The 15,720-nt window shown below is 41.9% G+C and overlaps 1 protein-coding gene across 1 annotated transcript; it reads right to left on the bottom strand.

The window, feature by feature from the left end:
- Positions 1-165: 165 nt before the first annotated feature.
- ptenb (phosphatase and tensin homolog B) lies at positions 166-15,212 on the bottom strand. The gene is made up of 9 exons (XM_026352193.1): positions 14,553-15,212; positions 12,895-12,979; positions 12,153-12,197; positions 11,611-11,654; positions 10,594-10,832; positions 9,719-9,860; positions 9,457-9,623; positions 6,886-7,134; positions 166-6,461 (listed from the first exon to the last, which is right to left on the bottom strand). Exons 1-9 carry the CDS (start codon positions 14,635-14,637, stop codon positions 6,273-6,275), a joined length of 1,245 nt encoding a protein of 414 aa, XP_026207978.1. The 5' UTR covers positions 14,638-15,212; the 3' UTR covers positions 166-6,272.
- Between the last annotated feature and the right edge of the window lie 508 nt (positions 15,213-15,720).

The following is a 15,720-nucleotide window of genomic DNA, read 5'->3' as shown; positions in this document are numbered from 1 at the left end:
AAGATTTAAGAAGTATTCATATTTTTACTAGAACTGCATGTTCCTGGTGAATGTGGATATTTTAAGATTTTTAAGTCCTTTTCTGATTTTCTGTTGTTGCAGAACACCCAAATTCTCCCAGCAGCTGTAAATCCTACAAACATTTGTGAAAAACGATCAGACGAGTGCAGTTTATAAATAGTTTATTCACCTTTACAGTGTTTTTCATTATAAAACAAGGGGGGAAAGAATAAAAGAGGGGGGGCAGTTTAACATGAAACGTTATCTGTGATGATACAAGCCGAGTAGTTACAGTGAGTTATCTGTTGGCCGAGTGAAAAACCAAACGAATACCTGATGAAAACAAAGACGCTCTGCTCCGAACACAGGAAGTTTGGTTCAGGTTCCTAAAACTGTTTCCGGATCTCCCAATCTAATCTTCATCAGGTCAAAATCCAAGAGATTCTCATTGTGAAAAATCTCCAGCAAAGTTCCTGAGATGCCAAATCCTGCTGAATCCTCATCCTAACTGCTTGTTCTCCAGTAGCATTAACGTTGAAGCGAACGCCTTTAAAACACCAACAGAGTTATGATACAATGAGACAAGTCTTTACATACGTTTGTACACTTTTCTTTATCGTAACACTGGGACTAAGTTGCTCTACACTTTAATACAAAAACAGAACTGTTTCTATCTGTGTCTTCTACATGAATCATCACGGACAACGATGACTTGGACTAGGATCTGTTAGCTTTAGCCTCAGACTGTTAGCATGATGTGATGTAAACAACCATCCAGTTTTTTTTTGGATTTTTACTTAACAAATGAACCATTAAAAATGCAGAGTTGTAATCATATCTTTGAGCAAATATTAGCTTATTTAGCTAGCTACAGTAAAATCTAAGTGAGAGCCAGAAATACTGATGGCGGTCGGCTAGAAAGGAGCAAGTGACAATGAAATGTTTTTGTCTACTTCAGCCTGAAATCGAGGACCTGTTATCTGAAAGAGTAATTCTGATACTGGAAATGTGCAAAAACAGAAAAGCAACAGTCGTGTTTAGTGAGCTGTTCATTTTTCGGAAATGTTCCTCGACCGTGACCCTGTTGCTGCTTCACTACACCTGTTATCACGGAGCAGAGTCGCCTGATAAATATCTACATGTTTCCATTTTTGACCCAAAGAAGATCCAACTGGGATCAAAACCAACAACAAAGTGTACCGGGGTCTTTATCGCTGCCTTCCAGCTACATGTGATGTGCTTATACCACAGTCCTTATTTTGGATCTAACCCCAACCCTAAAGGCCAATTCACAGTTTCCACTTGCACCACAGATTGAGAAGCACTTCTATTCCCACTACAGCTGCGTTTGTGCACGTAGACACTTACCACACGTGCACTTTAAAACATGATGCCAACGTCTGACAGCAGGATGAAGAAAAACATTTTTTGTTCTATTTGTCTTAACATGATAAAAATCAAAAAACAACCTGCTGGGATGGGATTACACGTGCGTACTCGTGGACATGGAAAATATGAATTGGCCTTGATAGTGGAGGAAAAGTCAAGGAGCAGAAAACTGTTGTTGGCTTCAGGTAAAGGTGCAGTCACGCGACGCCTCTGCTGCTGTTCGTCCCTTATTATATATACTGACACAAGAATCAATTTCCCATTTTGTGGTGGTCTTTTCCGTCTGTGGTGGACACACAGATGAAAGTCACCATCCACCTTTGAATTCTCGTTCAGCCAATAGATAAACCGACGTTCTGGGTTCCTGACGTCTGTTCAATATGACACAGAGCCGACCCTGGACCCGACTGCAGGCTTGTTATACAGAGCTCATGTGACCGCACCTTAAGGCAAAATGTGGAACGAACGTGAACACAGAGCACGTTTATCTTGTCAACCTCAAAACTAACAATCAGACCAAGACTTAAAATAAAAAAATAAAATGTTCTAGTCATTTTGGCAGGTTGGTGATGAAATGTAAACAGAAAAGAATTGAAGCATCGTCCGATCAGCTCGACATACAAAACAAAGAAGCTTTCTCACTGGGGGGTGGGGGGATTGGGTTGTTTCTGTGTTAATTCAAGTGTTGTATGTGGCCATAAAACGCAAAATACAGTGTTCAAGGTTCTTACACAGAGTCCAGATTCAAAGTTGTTTCTTCACAGACTCAGTGGAAACTCGGCTGATGTCACTGTTAAACATTACTGAGCTCAACTCACCGTCACTGAGTTTAATGTCTACGATTCCACGTATCTGCGGCCTTCTGTGTTCTCGGTGGAGATCCACAGAATTGTTAATCACTTATTTCTGGATCGGTGCAGGAACTCTGAACATCTGTCACAACAGGGTCAACAGCTGAAATGTCATTTGAACTTTTATGAGTATTTTTGGGTATGGCTAATATCTGCTGCCAATATTTCAGTAGAGAAACTCCTCTTCCTCTTCCTGAACTAACCCTGGTTCAGGTTACTTGCAGGCAACTACAGACGTCTCTGTCCAAATTCCCTACATGCATTTGACACAGCTGGTCTTGGACAACAATAGAATGGTGAAAAATATAGTGAGCACCTGAAAAGTCAAAGACATGGACAGCACCTGCCTGGTCTCACACCTAAAACCTGTTCAATACATTACCAGCATTCAGCAGGAGCAAATAAAACTAGTTTTACTTTTAATTCTGACCTGGTCTGAATGTACAATATATTCTCAGAAGGGTTTTAGATTCAAACTGGAAACAACCTGAAGATAATTTAACCAGCTCAAGATGAGAAACATCCACTTCCGGACATAACGTTGCATGTTACATCCCCAGATTACGCATTACACCATTTCACCCTGATTTTAGGAAAGTACCCTTCTGGTCCGCACAAGTTTCTGCACACAGGCTTTAGCTCCTCTAATAAACACGTCTAGATGCCAGTAAAGTGTGAACAGGTTAATGACAGGAGCTGAGGCCAGGCCTGACAGCACCTAACAGGACTTAAGACAGAAAGTGTGTTGTTGCTGTAAAATGCCGGTGGCGACACAAACAGCCTGTGGACCGATAACCCGAGCTGTTAAGACGTCTCATAGACCAGATGAACCCTCACTGCTTGTAGAGAGCACCACAGATGGAAATAGGCTCAGCTTAGCACCTAAAAGGTCCGACAACAGCAGTTAAAAGCACTGGTCAGCTGCTAGCACCAGGCTACGGATGAACTAGAGGCTTGTTGTGCTTCAAGATGTGATCACACAGGACGCCAGAGGGGAGGAGTTTCTCAGCTCCAAGATAAATAAAAGGTAACTCGAGGGAGAACGGGTGATCATTGCTCCTGGTCAACTTCTCAGTGAACAACTTCTGACTGATTAGTTCTAGCCAAGACCCAGAGGAGCCTCTTTGTCTGCTGCTCTGTGGCAGTCAGCCTTGTACTTTGGCACATTTGGGATATGACAGTTCTAACAAACAAGCTTGATAATATTATCATTTGGTGTCCAATCGTGTGTCACTGACTCTTCGAGATTGAATGTGAGTTTGCCTTTATTCATCCTGTTTTATAGATGCTGTCTGTTCTTCTGCACTTCCAGATACTAATAAAGAATAAAAGCAGCACTAGATTTTGTGTTATCGAGCCTCAGGAGTGCGTCCTGTGTGGTCAGGCTCTTGAAAAGACATAGAAAGCTGACAAGAACTAGAAACTTAAATGCAGGATCGAAAGATGAATCCATAAGTACAGGACCAACAGGGCTGATGATCGGCTGTAGCACCAAATGTCAGGACGGAAATCAGGAATGAGGACTGTAGAAATACAACCTTTACCTAAAACTGATCTGGAGGCAGATGCTTGTTCAAATAATCATTAGGGATGCTCTGATGGTCTAGCTGCTGATGGGGATGGACTGATATTAATGACTCATTATGGTGAACTGGAAAATGATTATTTTGGGGACTAAGAAGCTAAAGCTACAAAATAATCATTGTCTGTTTACAGTTAGATTTTAAAAAAGTCCCCAGTTCACTGGTTTCAAGCCCAAACAAAGGAACCAGCCTGTAATCTGAAAAGACGAATCAGTGCATCCCTAATGCTCATTTGCTTCAGTAAAATGCAGAGGGAGTAGTCTCAGAGCTGCTATAATTTGTGTGATCTTCAAACGGCTGTTCTTGGCATTAAAGGTATAGTTTTCAAAAATTGAAGTGCTTAAATGTATTACTGAATGAAACGATTAATAGTCTATGGATAGAGTAATTATAGAAGATCCCCCTCTTTGAAACATCTTAACCAGAGACACAGTGGCTGAACCTTGTGAATCAAGAACAACGATGGTCCAGAAAACTACCACAAACCAGCATGAGGCTCTGACCCAACGGCTCGGAAACTGTGTTGAAACCTCCGAAACAGCAGCTTTATCAAAGGACTGTAACTTTCACCTAGACATTAATTAGCACAAACATGAAACAGCCAGGCGTTCTTGGGTGGATTGAGGTTGCCCAGAAAAACACACAAAGCAACAAGGGAACTGTCCTTTATGCAGTGCAGACCCCACCGCCCGTAATCCAGGCACCTGAAACCTGGCCGTAGCCTTCTGCTTTAGTTTGAATCACGGTGAGTTAGCCGACACAGGTGTAAAGCTTAAACGCAGATGTGGGTGAAGGAATGGTTATACTGTGTGTAGCTTGTTTCTTGTTTAGCTTATTGATTGATATAGGTCAGCGTATAATAAAAATACATTTTCTGTAACTGTGAGAGCATCTGAATCCTTCTGTGCAAAACTGAAGACAGGGAGACTGAGCGGGACAGTCGGAAACCATTCGTTCACAGTAGGTTTGTACTGTAGGTGATTGACAGAACTGCAGCAGATTGTGAATAATCTAGGTTCCTCTTCTTCATTGTCAAATTCAAACATGTTGTCACTTCTCTCTGTGTGCTACTTTGTCCCAAAGCCAATCCAGTCCAGGTTAGGTTCAAACTGGGTGTAGACCAGCAGCGATCTGCTCCAGCTTGGTCTAAATTTCATATTAACACAGGAAAAAAAGATCCAATAGTTTGGAGCTCAAACGTTCTTTGGTGGGGAACGTTCCACTGTCTGAAACCACAGAACTAAATCTTAGATTCACGGAACAGTTTCTTATTTCACTTCTGTAGTTACTAATCCCAACTGGACTCAGACTGCTGGTCTACATAAGGTCACAACCTGAGCCAGATCAGTGAAATCAGACTTGGCTGGCTGAATGGTTCAGATTAGCTAGTCTAAATCAGCTCAAACTGATCCCAGACTAATTAAGTCTGTTTTCAGGATATTTCAAGAGCAGGATAAAAGAGCTAAACTCCTGAATTTGGTTACTGATCATGCTGGAAAATATATTGAAATCTATATTCTACTTTTAAAAAATCCCAGGTGGAGCTAAAAACCAAGTCTTAGAGAAGAGACCCTATGGTGCCTGTGTTGTCCAGCTGTGTTTAAACTAGTCCTTTATCCTGCTGGTTTGGATCCTCAGATGTTTAAAAAGGCCTTTGATCAACTTTTCTCTTTAAGGAACAAAGATTTGTTGTCTAACATAAAACCTTTATCAAACTAAACACGTGATGATTTATTACAATCAATCACCATCTTTAATTTAATTAAATAATTTAATTTAGTAGTCAGACCTGCTGTAATTTTGTTGAAATTCAAAGCTCTGACCTTGAAAAATATATGTAGGTTCGCACCTGACAGGGGAGAACTTCAACATTAGATAACAGAAAAATGAATTGTGATGTTCACACACAGAGAGAAGAGACAACTTTCCAACGCAGCTTAAGCGTTAAGCTGAAGCGTGAAGAGGGCAGAGATGATGCTCTGTTTAAGTTTCCTAAAACTGGTCAGGAAGGAAGGAAGGAAAGGAAGGAAGGACACATGGGGACTGTGGGGGGTTTATCCAACAAACATCTCTGTGTAGTCACTAAAGAAGCCTACTTGTCTTTCAGTTCATTTATATTCAAGTTTTACTCCTTTAACTGTTAAATCTTCTGTCTGTCCGTTCGCCATCCTGCTTCCCACTCGTTCATCCCAGCCCGCCTCACCTCTGACTGCCACGTCATGTAATTGTCCTGGTGTGCACAGAGACTGGAAGGGGGGCAGGAGGGGTTACTGTCTGATCTGAGCTCTTAGAACCCAGAGTCCAACAGATCAGCTCTGGTCCATCGGTTATATTCCCTCGTAAGATAACCACACGCTAGTCTTAGTTTGGGCGTTCATGAGTGTGTATACATACATACTTACATACATACTGTATATTTTATATACGTGTGTGATAATGTGCGTGTGTGTCAGACTTTTGTGATCTGATTGTGGTGGTCATCTTCAAACGGCTCGTTCTCCGGGTCCGAGTCCGTCGTGTCAGAGTAGTGATAGGGATCCGGTTCGTTGTCGCTGACGTCCGGCGTCACCGAGGCCGACGTGCTGCTCGTGTCACAGTTCGCTCCTTCCTCTACGGTCTTGGTAAAAAACAGTTTCACCTACAACAGACAAAGTGTGTAAACTGCTGAAATCAGTCAGTGACTTGCCGGACCCCATTCACGCATAGGGTTTACTAGAAATATGGAGCCACAGCCCGGTGCTACTACAAACTGGATAATTTAACAAGGTCCTCAGATCAGACTCAGGTCTCGTGTGAAGGTGATCAAACATTGTTCAGCATTAAAAGGTTTTTTCAAGATTCAAAAAAACTTCTGGGGAAGTTTATCAGAGTTGAGGGTCTGAAGGCCAGTTCAAATTTCTGCTTGCTCTTGAACAGACATGTACTTGGAATATGGAAGCAGTTCGTTCTAAAACTGTATCTAGAGAATCTCATTGAGCATAAGTAGTACTGTAGTGTGTATTGCATCTTTCTATGTGTACTGGAGTAAAAACGCTGAGCAGTGAAACCAACAGGTCTTTTACCTTGAAGTTCGGGGAGAAATTCTTGTTGGCCTTGTCTTTGTTGGCTTTGTCCAGGTCGTTCTTGGTCAGAGTGAGGACCAGGTAGTCTCTGTCATTGGTTTCTCCTCCCATCATCATCATCCCTGGGTTCTGGTGCGTACTGTCACCTGGCTCCTGCAACGTCCCAGCGCTGCCGTTCTCCAGTTTGTCTAGGTTCTCCTCTGGTCCCGGGATGAAGAACGTGTTGATCCAGAAGTGGAACATCTTATCCTTATATAAGGACAGAAGAAGGATAAGATGCTGGTTAAATTTGTTTGTTAATTATAACTATTGAAGAAAAAATTGATTAGATCCTCCCTGCATACGGCATGAATGGTCTCGTATGTACAACAGATCTAGATTAATTTGTAAAACCACACTCATACTAACACTGCTTCCTCCCTGCAGATCATTCTGAATTCATTTCAGTAATTAATTCCTCTAAACCTTCAACATCCCGACTAGACGGCTCAAAGATGTCTTACCTTTGATTCAATTCAATTCAATTCAATTCAATTCAATTTTATTTGTATAGCGCCAATTTACAACAGAAGTTATCTCAAGGCACTTTACAGGTTTAAGACCTTACAGAAAATATTTATACAAAAAATTATAGAGAAAACCCAACAATCCCATTTGAGCAAGCTTTGGGCAACAGTGGAGAGAAAAAACTCCCTTTAGAGGAAGAAACCTCCAGCAGAACCAGGCTCATAGTGGGCAGCCATCTGCCTCGACCGGTTGGGGTTAGTGGAAAGAGAAGAGAGAAAAGAACAGCAGGCAATAAAGACAACAGATCAGCACGTTCATATTAGATTAGATCAATCTATCTTTACAAATAGGCTACGTACCACAGGCTTTTAAGGTTGCTGTAGTCAAACCACTACTCAAAAAGCCTACTCTGGACTCAGGGGTTTTAGTGAATTATAGACCAATATCCAATCTGCCCTTTATCTCTAAAATTCTTCTAAAGGTAGTTTCTAAGCAGTTGTATGACCACTTGCGCAATAATAACTTGTATGAAGATTTTCAGTCAGGATTTAGAGTACATCATAGTACAGAAATAGTACTGGTAAAAGTCACTAATGATATTCTATTGGCATTAGACAATGGATATGCACACAAAAGTTAGCTACAGAGTTCCACAAGGTTCTGTGCTTGGACCGATTATGTTCACTCTCTATATCCCTATTTTGCCTGTTGAGTCTGGTTCCTCTCAAGGTTTCTTCCTGTTGCCTTCTCAGGGAGTTTTTCTTGCCACCGGCGCTCTCGGCTTGCTCATCAGCGACAATCTGATTATTAGGATTCATACACATTCACTGTTCGTGTAAACTTCCATAGTTTCTTTGCTTGTGTAAAGCTGCTTTGTGACAATGTCAATTGTAAAAAGCGCTATACAAATAAAATTGAATTGAATTTATGTCCCCCTTAGGTAAAAATATTAAGAAACACTCTACTGATACACTGAGCTCCTCTCCTCTCTCCTTTCTCCTCTATCCATTCAAATTCTACCATTTCATGTAATTAACTTTGTGTCTCCTCTCTCCTGTAGCTGTGTTTCCTCCTCTCTGTTCTCCTCTGCAGGTTTCCTCCTCCTTGGAGCTGTATATCTCCAGAGTCCAGTTACTGGTTCTACCAACCTGTCCAGTGTTTTTGCTGCTTGTTGTTGTTTTTTTGTTGCCTGCTGTTCTTTTCCTTCTCCTCTTTCCACTCACCTCAACCTCCACTGTCTTCTGATGCTGCTCAGTGGGGTTGTTGGTTTTCTATATAACTCTGTATACAGTTATATTTGTAAGGTCTTAAACCTTAAACACTGTAAAGTGCCTTGAGATGACTTCTGTTGTGATTTGGCGCTTTATAAATAAAAATGAATTGAATAGTTTTTTGTAAGTGTAAGTGCTGAGATTTATGAATATGGACAGGCAGAACTTAAAATCAGTCCTAATGGTCCCAGGACAACAATGAGAACAGACAGTCGAGCCCACAGAGGGAGCTGGAGGTAAAATAACGTGGTCAACAAAGTTAACTTGAGCTAAAGCTTTAGTCCAGGAGTCATCTTAGCTGTGACATCACTGGTCACCATTGTCAGTCGTAAATATCACATTTTCTAAGTCTTTTTAAGAAAGACTGCCAGTGGCCGGAGCTTATGACTAAAAACCAGAACAGAACACACTTAACAGTTCTGCCGACAGTTTGCACAGATTTGTCAAAACCAAATCATGTTTATAATCGACTCTCTACGGTCATGAAGTGTGTGTTGACCTTGTGTTGACCTTTATCCAAGAGGCTCAGCTAATGACAAACCGGAGAAAGTCAAGACAACTGAGAAGAAGTGAAGCTGTGACTGCTATAAAAAGAAATAAAGTACTCACTAAAACTACTACGTCCTCACCTGAAGGAAGTATTTCACAAACATTTTACTTCTTTCTAAACACAGATGAAACAAGATGTACAGAATCAAATTCTACACCTGTTTAGCTGCTTTTCATTTCCATTAATTTTAAGATGATGATATAATGGATGTAAAAAAATAAAAATTCAACAACTCCTCCTCACCTTCTTCATCATCTTGTTCTGTTTGTGGAAGAACTCCACCTTAATGTCTCCGCAGACAGGAAGCGGCTGTGGGAACTCAAAGATCATCAGTTTGTCTTCCCGTCGTGTGTAGGCGGGGTTCGATGTGTGGATCTTCACCTTCAGTTGGTAAATAACAAACTGAGGGTCTGCAGCAAGAACACAAAAACATTAAATACATCATAAGGACTTTATTACTCAGTGTCTGTATACAAATACGGTTTCTACAAAGAGACAAACTTACTGCATGTTCCTCCAGTGAACATGGGGATGGTTTCAAACAGCATCTTATGGAAGAGCAGAGCGACAGGTTTGTACAAAAGCTGGTTCCTCAGCAGGAAGCTGTAGTAGACAACATAACGTCGCTGACTGGGGATGGTCACGCCCTGAAAAAAAAAAAACACACACCACAAAAAATATAGATTATTCAGCGTGTCAGTTATTTTCAACAAGCTGCATCTACTTTGTTTTAATTCAGAATTTTCTCCTATGTAGTTCTGCATGTACAGTACTTAGATAATCTTGAGGTAACACATCAATCAGTCACTTTACATTCAGGTACGTTCATTACTTTCCTTCCCTCCTCCACATCAGAAAGAAATATCTGAATTATCACGGCATTTAAACTGATCACAGCGAGAATAAACTCAAGCCTTTACTGTAGTCTACCGGCTGCAGCTCATATCAGCTTGTATCATCTACTTAACAGAACAAAATTAATCATGGGGTTTTGTCCGTCCACCACTCCGGGCAATACCAGATCAGACCAGGACTTGGATCAGGATCAGGGTCAGGGCCAAAAAAGCTTAATGAAGACATCGCAACCTTGTCCTAACCCTATAATTTATAACCCATGGACAATAATTTTAAACCAATAAATGAATAATAACAAGTTCTCAGACCTTCCTGTCTTCATCTTTTCCTCCAACTTTGAGCTTTTATAAATTTTTTATTTCTTCTTCTTTCTACTTTGTTATGGTTGTTTAATTTGCTTTTACAGTTTTGAATGCACAGACTTCTCAGTAATTCGCACCCTTTTGTATAATGCAGACATAGCAGAATCATCATTATGACATCAGTATTTTATTCCATATTAAACAATAGCAGTGGTGTTGTTACCTTCTTGTCGCGGGTGCGGACCTCTCCGTAGAAGTCCAGGGCCTCCTGAGCCTCCTGAAACTTGCCTCTGTGCAGCAGGTAGGCGCAGATCATGACACCGGTGCGCCCTTTTCCAGCTTTGCAGTGAATGGCAGCAACGTGCTGCTCGTCCTCGCTCAGCCAGTTATCCAGGTCCTCACAGAACGGCTTTATCAGCTCCAGCTGGGGCGGGTTGTGGTCCTCGAACGGATACTGAGCAACTGAAAAAGAGAGGAGTCAAACAGGGCGGAGCTGAGGGACATATCGCTATGGATAAACCCGACACCCGATGATATCAGAGCATCTGTGCAGCTTTGGTTGAAGTACTGCACTGTCACCAGTTTATTGGCGTGTTACAATTTTGATAGCAGGAAAAAATTCTCAGAAAAGTTAATATTAACGAATATTTTTATATTTCAGTCTTGTAACTTTCAAAGGCTAATTTGATCTTTCATCATTTGATCTTTTGGTTCTAATGGACTGGTTATTCCCCGGTTTTTAACGTCCATGGAGTTGTTCTTAGCTTGAGTGCAGCTGAACTACTTCACCATTTAACAGCAATCTTTGTTTAAACGGCACCGCCGCTCTCAGAGTTTTTTTATAGTATAGATTCTGAACAATCACAGAGATGTGGACTCAACAGTTTGTGTCCCTGGTTCGAGTCCAGTTGGGGTTTTGTGCTACATGTCGTACCCCGTCGCAGCCTTCAGTGCTCTCAGACATGAGTCAAAACTCTACTTGGAAATTACTCTCAGCCCCCTCAGCAGAGGTTAAGACTGGATTTAAGGCTCAACAAGTAGTGTTTCAGCTCTTCAGTCAGACTGCAACACTGGAGGAATGTTAAATAAAATGTACAAATTTTGCATTTTGATCATTTCCCTGTATCATTCAAGCCTAAGACCTGCTGTCACTGTCACCTGTCTGGGCAGATTATTCACTGTTATGACACCAAATATCCCCACAAACACAGAGGTGAGGTTTCTGATTCCGTCATCTTACCTCGACAGTTGAACTTTGCTGTGTCGTAATGTCGCTCTGCACATCTGTGGACAGACAGACTGATGTTACAACGACCAGAAACGGCGTTCTCCCAGCTAACTGAGCCACAGCGAGAGAATCATCACCTCTCTGACACTTCAACCGTTTCCATGCTATAGAACGTTCTTAGTTCTTATTTACCTTTATTAATAGAACGTTCTTAGTTCTTATTTACCTTTATTAATATTTTTTATCAGATTTTTATTAGTGGAAAAACGCATGCTGAAACGTCTGACAGGTGGAGGTCTACACAAGTCTGGGTGGGTGGTGTTGAAATCCAATGCAAGAGATAAATACAGCTGATACTGACTTGAAGCTGATTCTAATTTTAGAGGAGAGACATGTCATAACAACCTGAAGCCACAATGTGAAAAATTCAGGTCTGTTTCATACTTAATTCGTGTCTATGTGAAAACAGAGTTGATAAAGCTGCTGACACGAAAACTGCACATGGACACAACGATAACAGACTGAAGAAGAAACAGAACTTGTAGTGTACTTACAGGTTGTAGATCTTATAGTGATTCTTGTGCTTCGAGTCTAAAAATCTGAGACAAACAGACAAACTTTTATTGTACAGATCACATCCAGCGACAGACAGATGTAATCACATACTGTGCTTTAGTGCTGTTCTGATCAGTGTTTGACTGATGCTGATTGTAAGATAATAATATAACACTAAAACATTAAGTCATCAAACAAGTCATCAAAAACTGAGCTTATTATTTAGTCATTGTTCCATGTACCATTCTCTTAGCCACAAACATGCTTTAGGTGAAACAGAATGTGGTCAGTATTAATAGGAGAGCAGGATACAGGCGTCATTATTTTTTTATGCTTCAGACTCTATTGTTTTGATCAGATTTAGTTTTTGAGGAGTGGTAGCAGGAACATAAGAATTCAAGAAGAGAGCAATAAATAACTTTTTTCTAAATCACCTTCACCAAACAACTTTCTGTAAATGCTACATATCTGAGTCTTACTGTTTCTCCCAGGTAACGTTAAACTTGTCCCCATCAACCTGACACCTGTCCACTTCAGCTGGACAGGTGTCTTCGCCTTTATCGTACAATGGCAAAACTGATGCAAGAGGGCGCTAACCTCAGCCACACTGTCGAACTATGTCAGCAGACATATCTGCCGAAGTCGATCGACCAAAAGCATCAAATATCAACCCCATCATTCGGCCCACCACTAACTCTGATGTACTTTATCTGCATTTATCCGACAGCTGGAGTTTCTTACCGAACAACGTCGTCGATGTTGTTCCTATAAACTCCCTCGAGTCGCTCAGCAGGGAAACCCATCGCTATGATGTTCGGATAAATATCTGACAAGTTGGTTGAGGATCAATAATCACGGGGTTTGATCGTCTGTGAAAAATCTTCAACTCTGTGTAGCTCAGGGTTTGTTTCTTGTCCAAAGTCAATGAAACAGTTGCAACATATGAGCTCTGTTGTCACAATCAACGTCTCTGCAGCTTCCAACATGTTAAAGTCAGAACTTGTGTTATTGTTGAGAAGTTAAAGGACGAGAGCTGAGCCTCACAGCTACTGCTGTCAGAGTCTGCAACAACCAGATCACCTCCAGGTAACATTCAGAGAATTACTGAATTCACTGAATGGTGAAGTCGTGTGAGAGAGGACAGGGTTAATGAACGTCAACCCGTAGTCTGAGGGGTCATTACTGCAGTTTCAGACTCGTCTGGTGAATCTCACCTGTCACAGGTAGACTGACTTTTTTGTTTTGAGTTTTTATTTCCAGTATCACTTAATTGGATTTTAACTATACATGAGATCAAACATGCAGGATTCCAACTTAAAAACACCACATTTTCCCTCAGATGATAAATGTTGAATAACATGTTAATAACACAGTGAAGCTCTTTGACATCACAGCAACAGAGCCAGTATTTGTCCATCAGTGTTTTTATGAGGAACAACAGGGCTGATAAATGAGAAACTGACCTGATACAACCCAAATGTTCAGTTTATCATCACAGAGGATTCACATGTTTAACTCAGGGACGTGTGTTACTATAACAATATTGATTAATATAGAGGCATTAAACATCAGCAGATGGTGCCAGACTCTGTGTTGGACTTTAAAACCTGACGACAGTACCGAATTATTAATCCAATGTGACTCCAGGTTTCTTGTGTCTGTGTCTCAGGTGCTGCAGGTCTGTTAGCTGCTGCTGATGCAACAGCACTGACACCGCTGTTAGCTTAGCGTGCTAGCACCTGCTACCGACACTAACAGCCCAACACGCAAAAAGACTCACAAGCAAAAGGATGTTATCTACATAAGCTCCTCTGCAGAGTCGTATGAAGTTTCACCGAGCATCGTGTTCGAGGTGAGATGCAAAACAGCCTCACAGAGTCTGAGTGACCGGAGATAAACGTCTGCTAACGTTAGCTAGTGACAGCCAACGAACTGCGCTACGAACGTCGTTTAAAAAAATGGCAATTTAAGACAAACTCACAAATATATACAGATATGCACATAATTGAAACAGCTAAATACACGTTAGATAAAACATCGCCCCTAAGTAAGATTTTTCAACATTTAAGGAATTTTATATGATTTTAAACGCTTTTCAGCGCAATTAACGGTTCACAACTTCAATCCACGAACACTGTGGTTTTTACCTCTTGACGCTTTTAACTTTAAAATTAATTCATTTTTATATTCATATTTCATTGTTTGCCTACGACAGGAATCTCGGTTTAAATACTTTAACTACCTGTTAAAGTATTAGGTTATATGAGCACTCTCTTTGCTGCCACGGGCAGCATCATTAAATTAACGCATTTTTTAATGGAGTTCTGCTAAACGTTCGAGAGCGGACAAGCTAGCAGTGCAGGCTAACCAAACCCCGTTAAATTGCAGTAAAAGGATACAAGTCAGGTCCAGGTCGAATCCGTCCTCCTGGTACCGCCTTTTATTCCTGCTCACCGTCTTCTTCAGTAACGTTAGGGCAGCCATGATCGGTGTCTCCGTGAGGTGAGAGAAATTATGGGAAAGTACGGAGAGACCGCCCGTGTTCCTCCGTCCCTGCTCCGGAGCCTCCACTGTCTGGCTGCCGGGGAGAGCCACACGCTCCCCGAGTCCCAGACCGGATCTTCAAGCAGAATAAATCCCTCCTGGTTAATAATCGGAAATAAATTTAACCCGAAGGAAAAAAAAACGGTCCCGTTATCTGTCCTCCTCGGGTGCCACCCTACGAGCTCCGGTGCGGCCACAGGCTAGCCGGCCTGCTAGTTTCCAGACAGCCCGGCCGTCGGTGCTGTTTTCTGGGTCAGACCAAGGGGGCGTCGGGGCCTCCTCCCTGCTCGCACTGCGGGCCCGGGCTTCCAGGTCCCCCGCCTGGAGACAAAACCATCCGCGGTGTGATGTTCGGTGAAGACCCAGCCCTGCGGACGTCGGGCAGATCCAGTCGGACTGTTCCCGGTCTCGGTGCGCAGCAGAGACGCCGTGATTGGACGCAGATAAGCGGAGAGAAAATCTCTCCGAGGAGGCTTCGAGTGGAGGAAGAGACCGACACAGCGAGTCACAGTAGAGCACAGTAGAGTAGAGTAGAGCAGAGTAGAGCACAGTAGAGCCGGAGCGCATCCGCTTTGTCCCTTCAAATTAATGGCCTGACTCCACAGGCTTTAGTTGTGTTCTGGGACCTCAGTACCAGTGGAAAGTAACTAAGTACTTGTTCTGAGGCTTGAAGGTACCACGTTTTGTGTTATTTGTATTTCTACTCTGTGACTTTGTGAGATGGCGGCTGTTAAATCAATCTCTAATAAATGAGTTTAGAAATGCTGATGTTTTATTGTGGATGAAACAAATATGACAAAAGGAGAAAGAAGCCTCAGTCGTTCAACACATTTCTGCTGCAGCCAGAAATGCAGATTGAAACTCTGCTTATGTAAGGTGGAAGCCAAACATCAACTCTAAGCAGAAACACTGCCAGGTTGTCTGGGCCCGAGATCTTACCAGACAAAAGGCAGTGGAAACAAGTTCTGTGGTCAAACAAGTCCATAGGTTGGAAAAACAGACATGCCAAAGACCGAAACAGCC

Source organism: Anabas testudineus, chromosome 19, assembly GCF_900324465.2.
Source record: "Anabas testudineus chromosome 19, fAnaTes1.2, whole genome shotgun sequence".
Lineage (NCBI taxonomy): Eukaryota > Metazoa > Chordata > Actinopteri > Anabantiformes > Anabantidae > Anabas > Anabas testudineus.
Note: the sequence above shows the minus strand (reverse complement) of the source record. Positions and strands in the feature narration are given on the sequence as shown.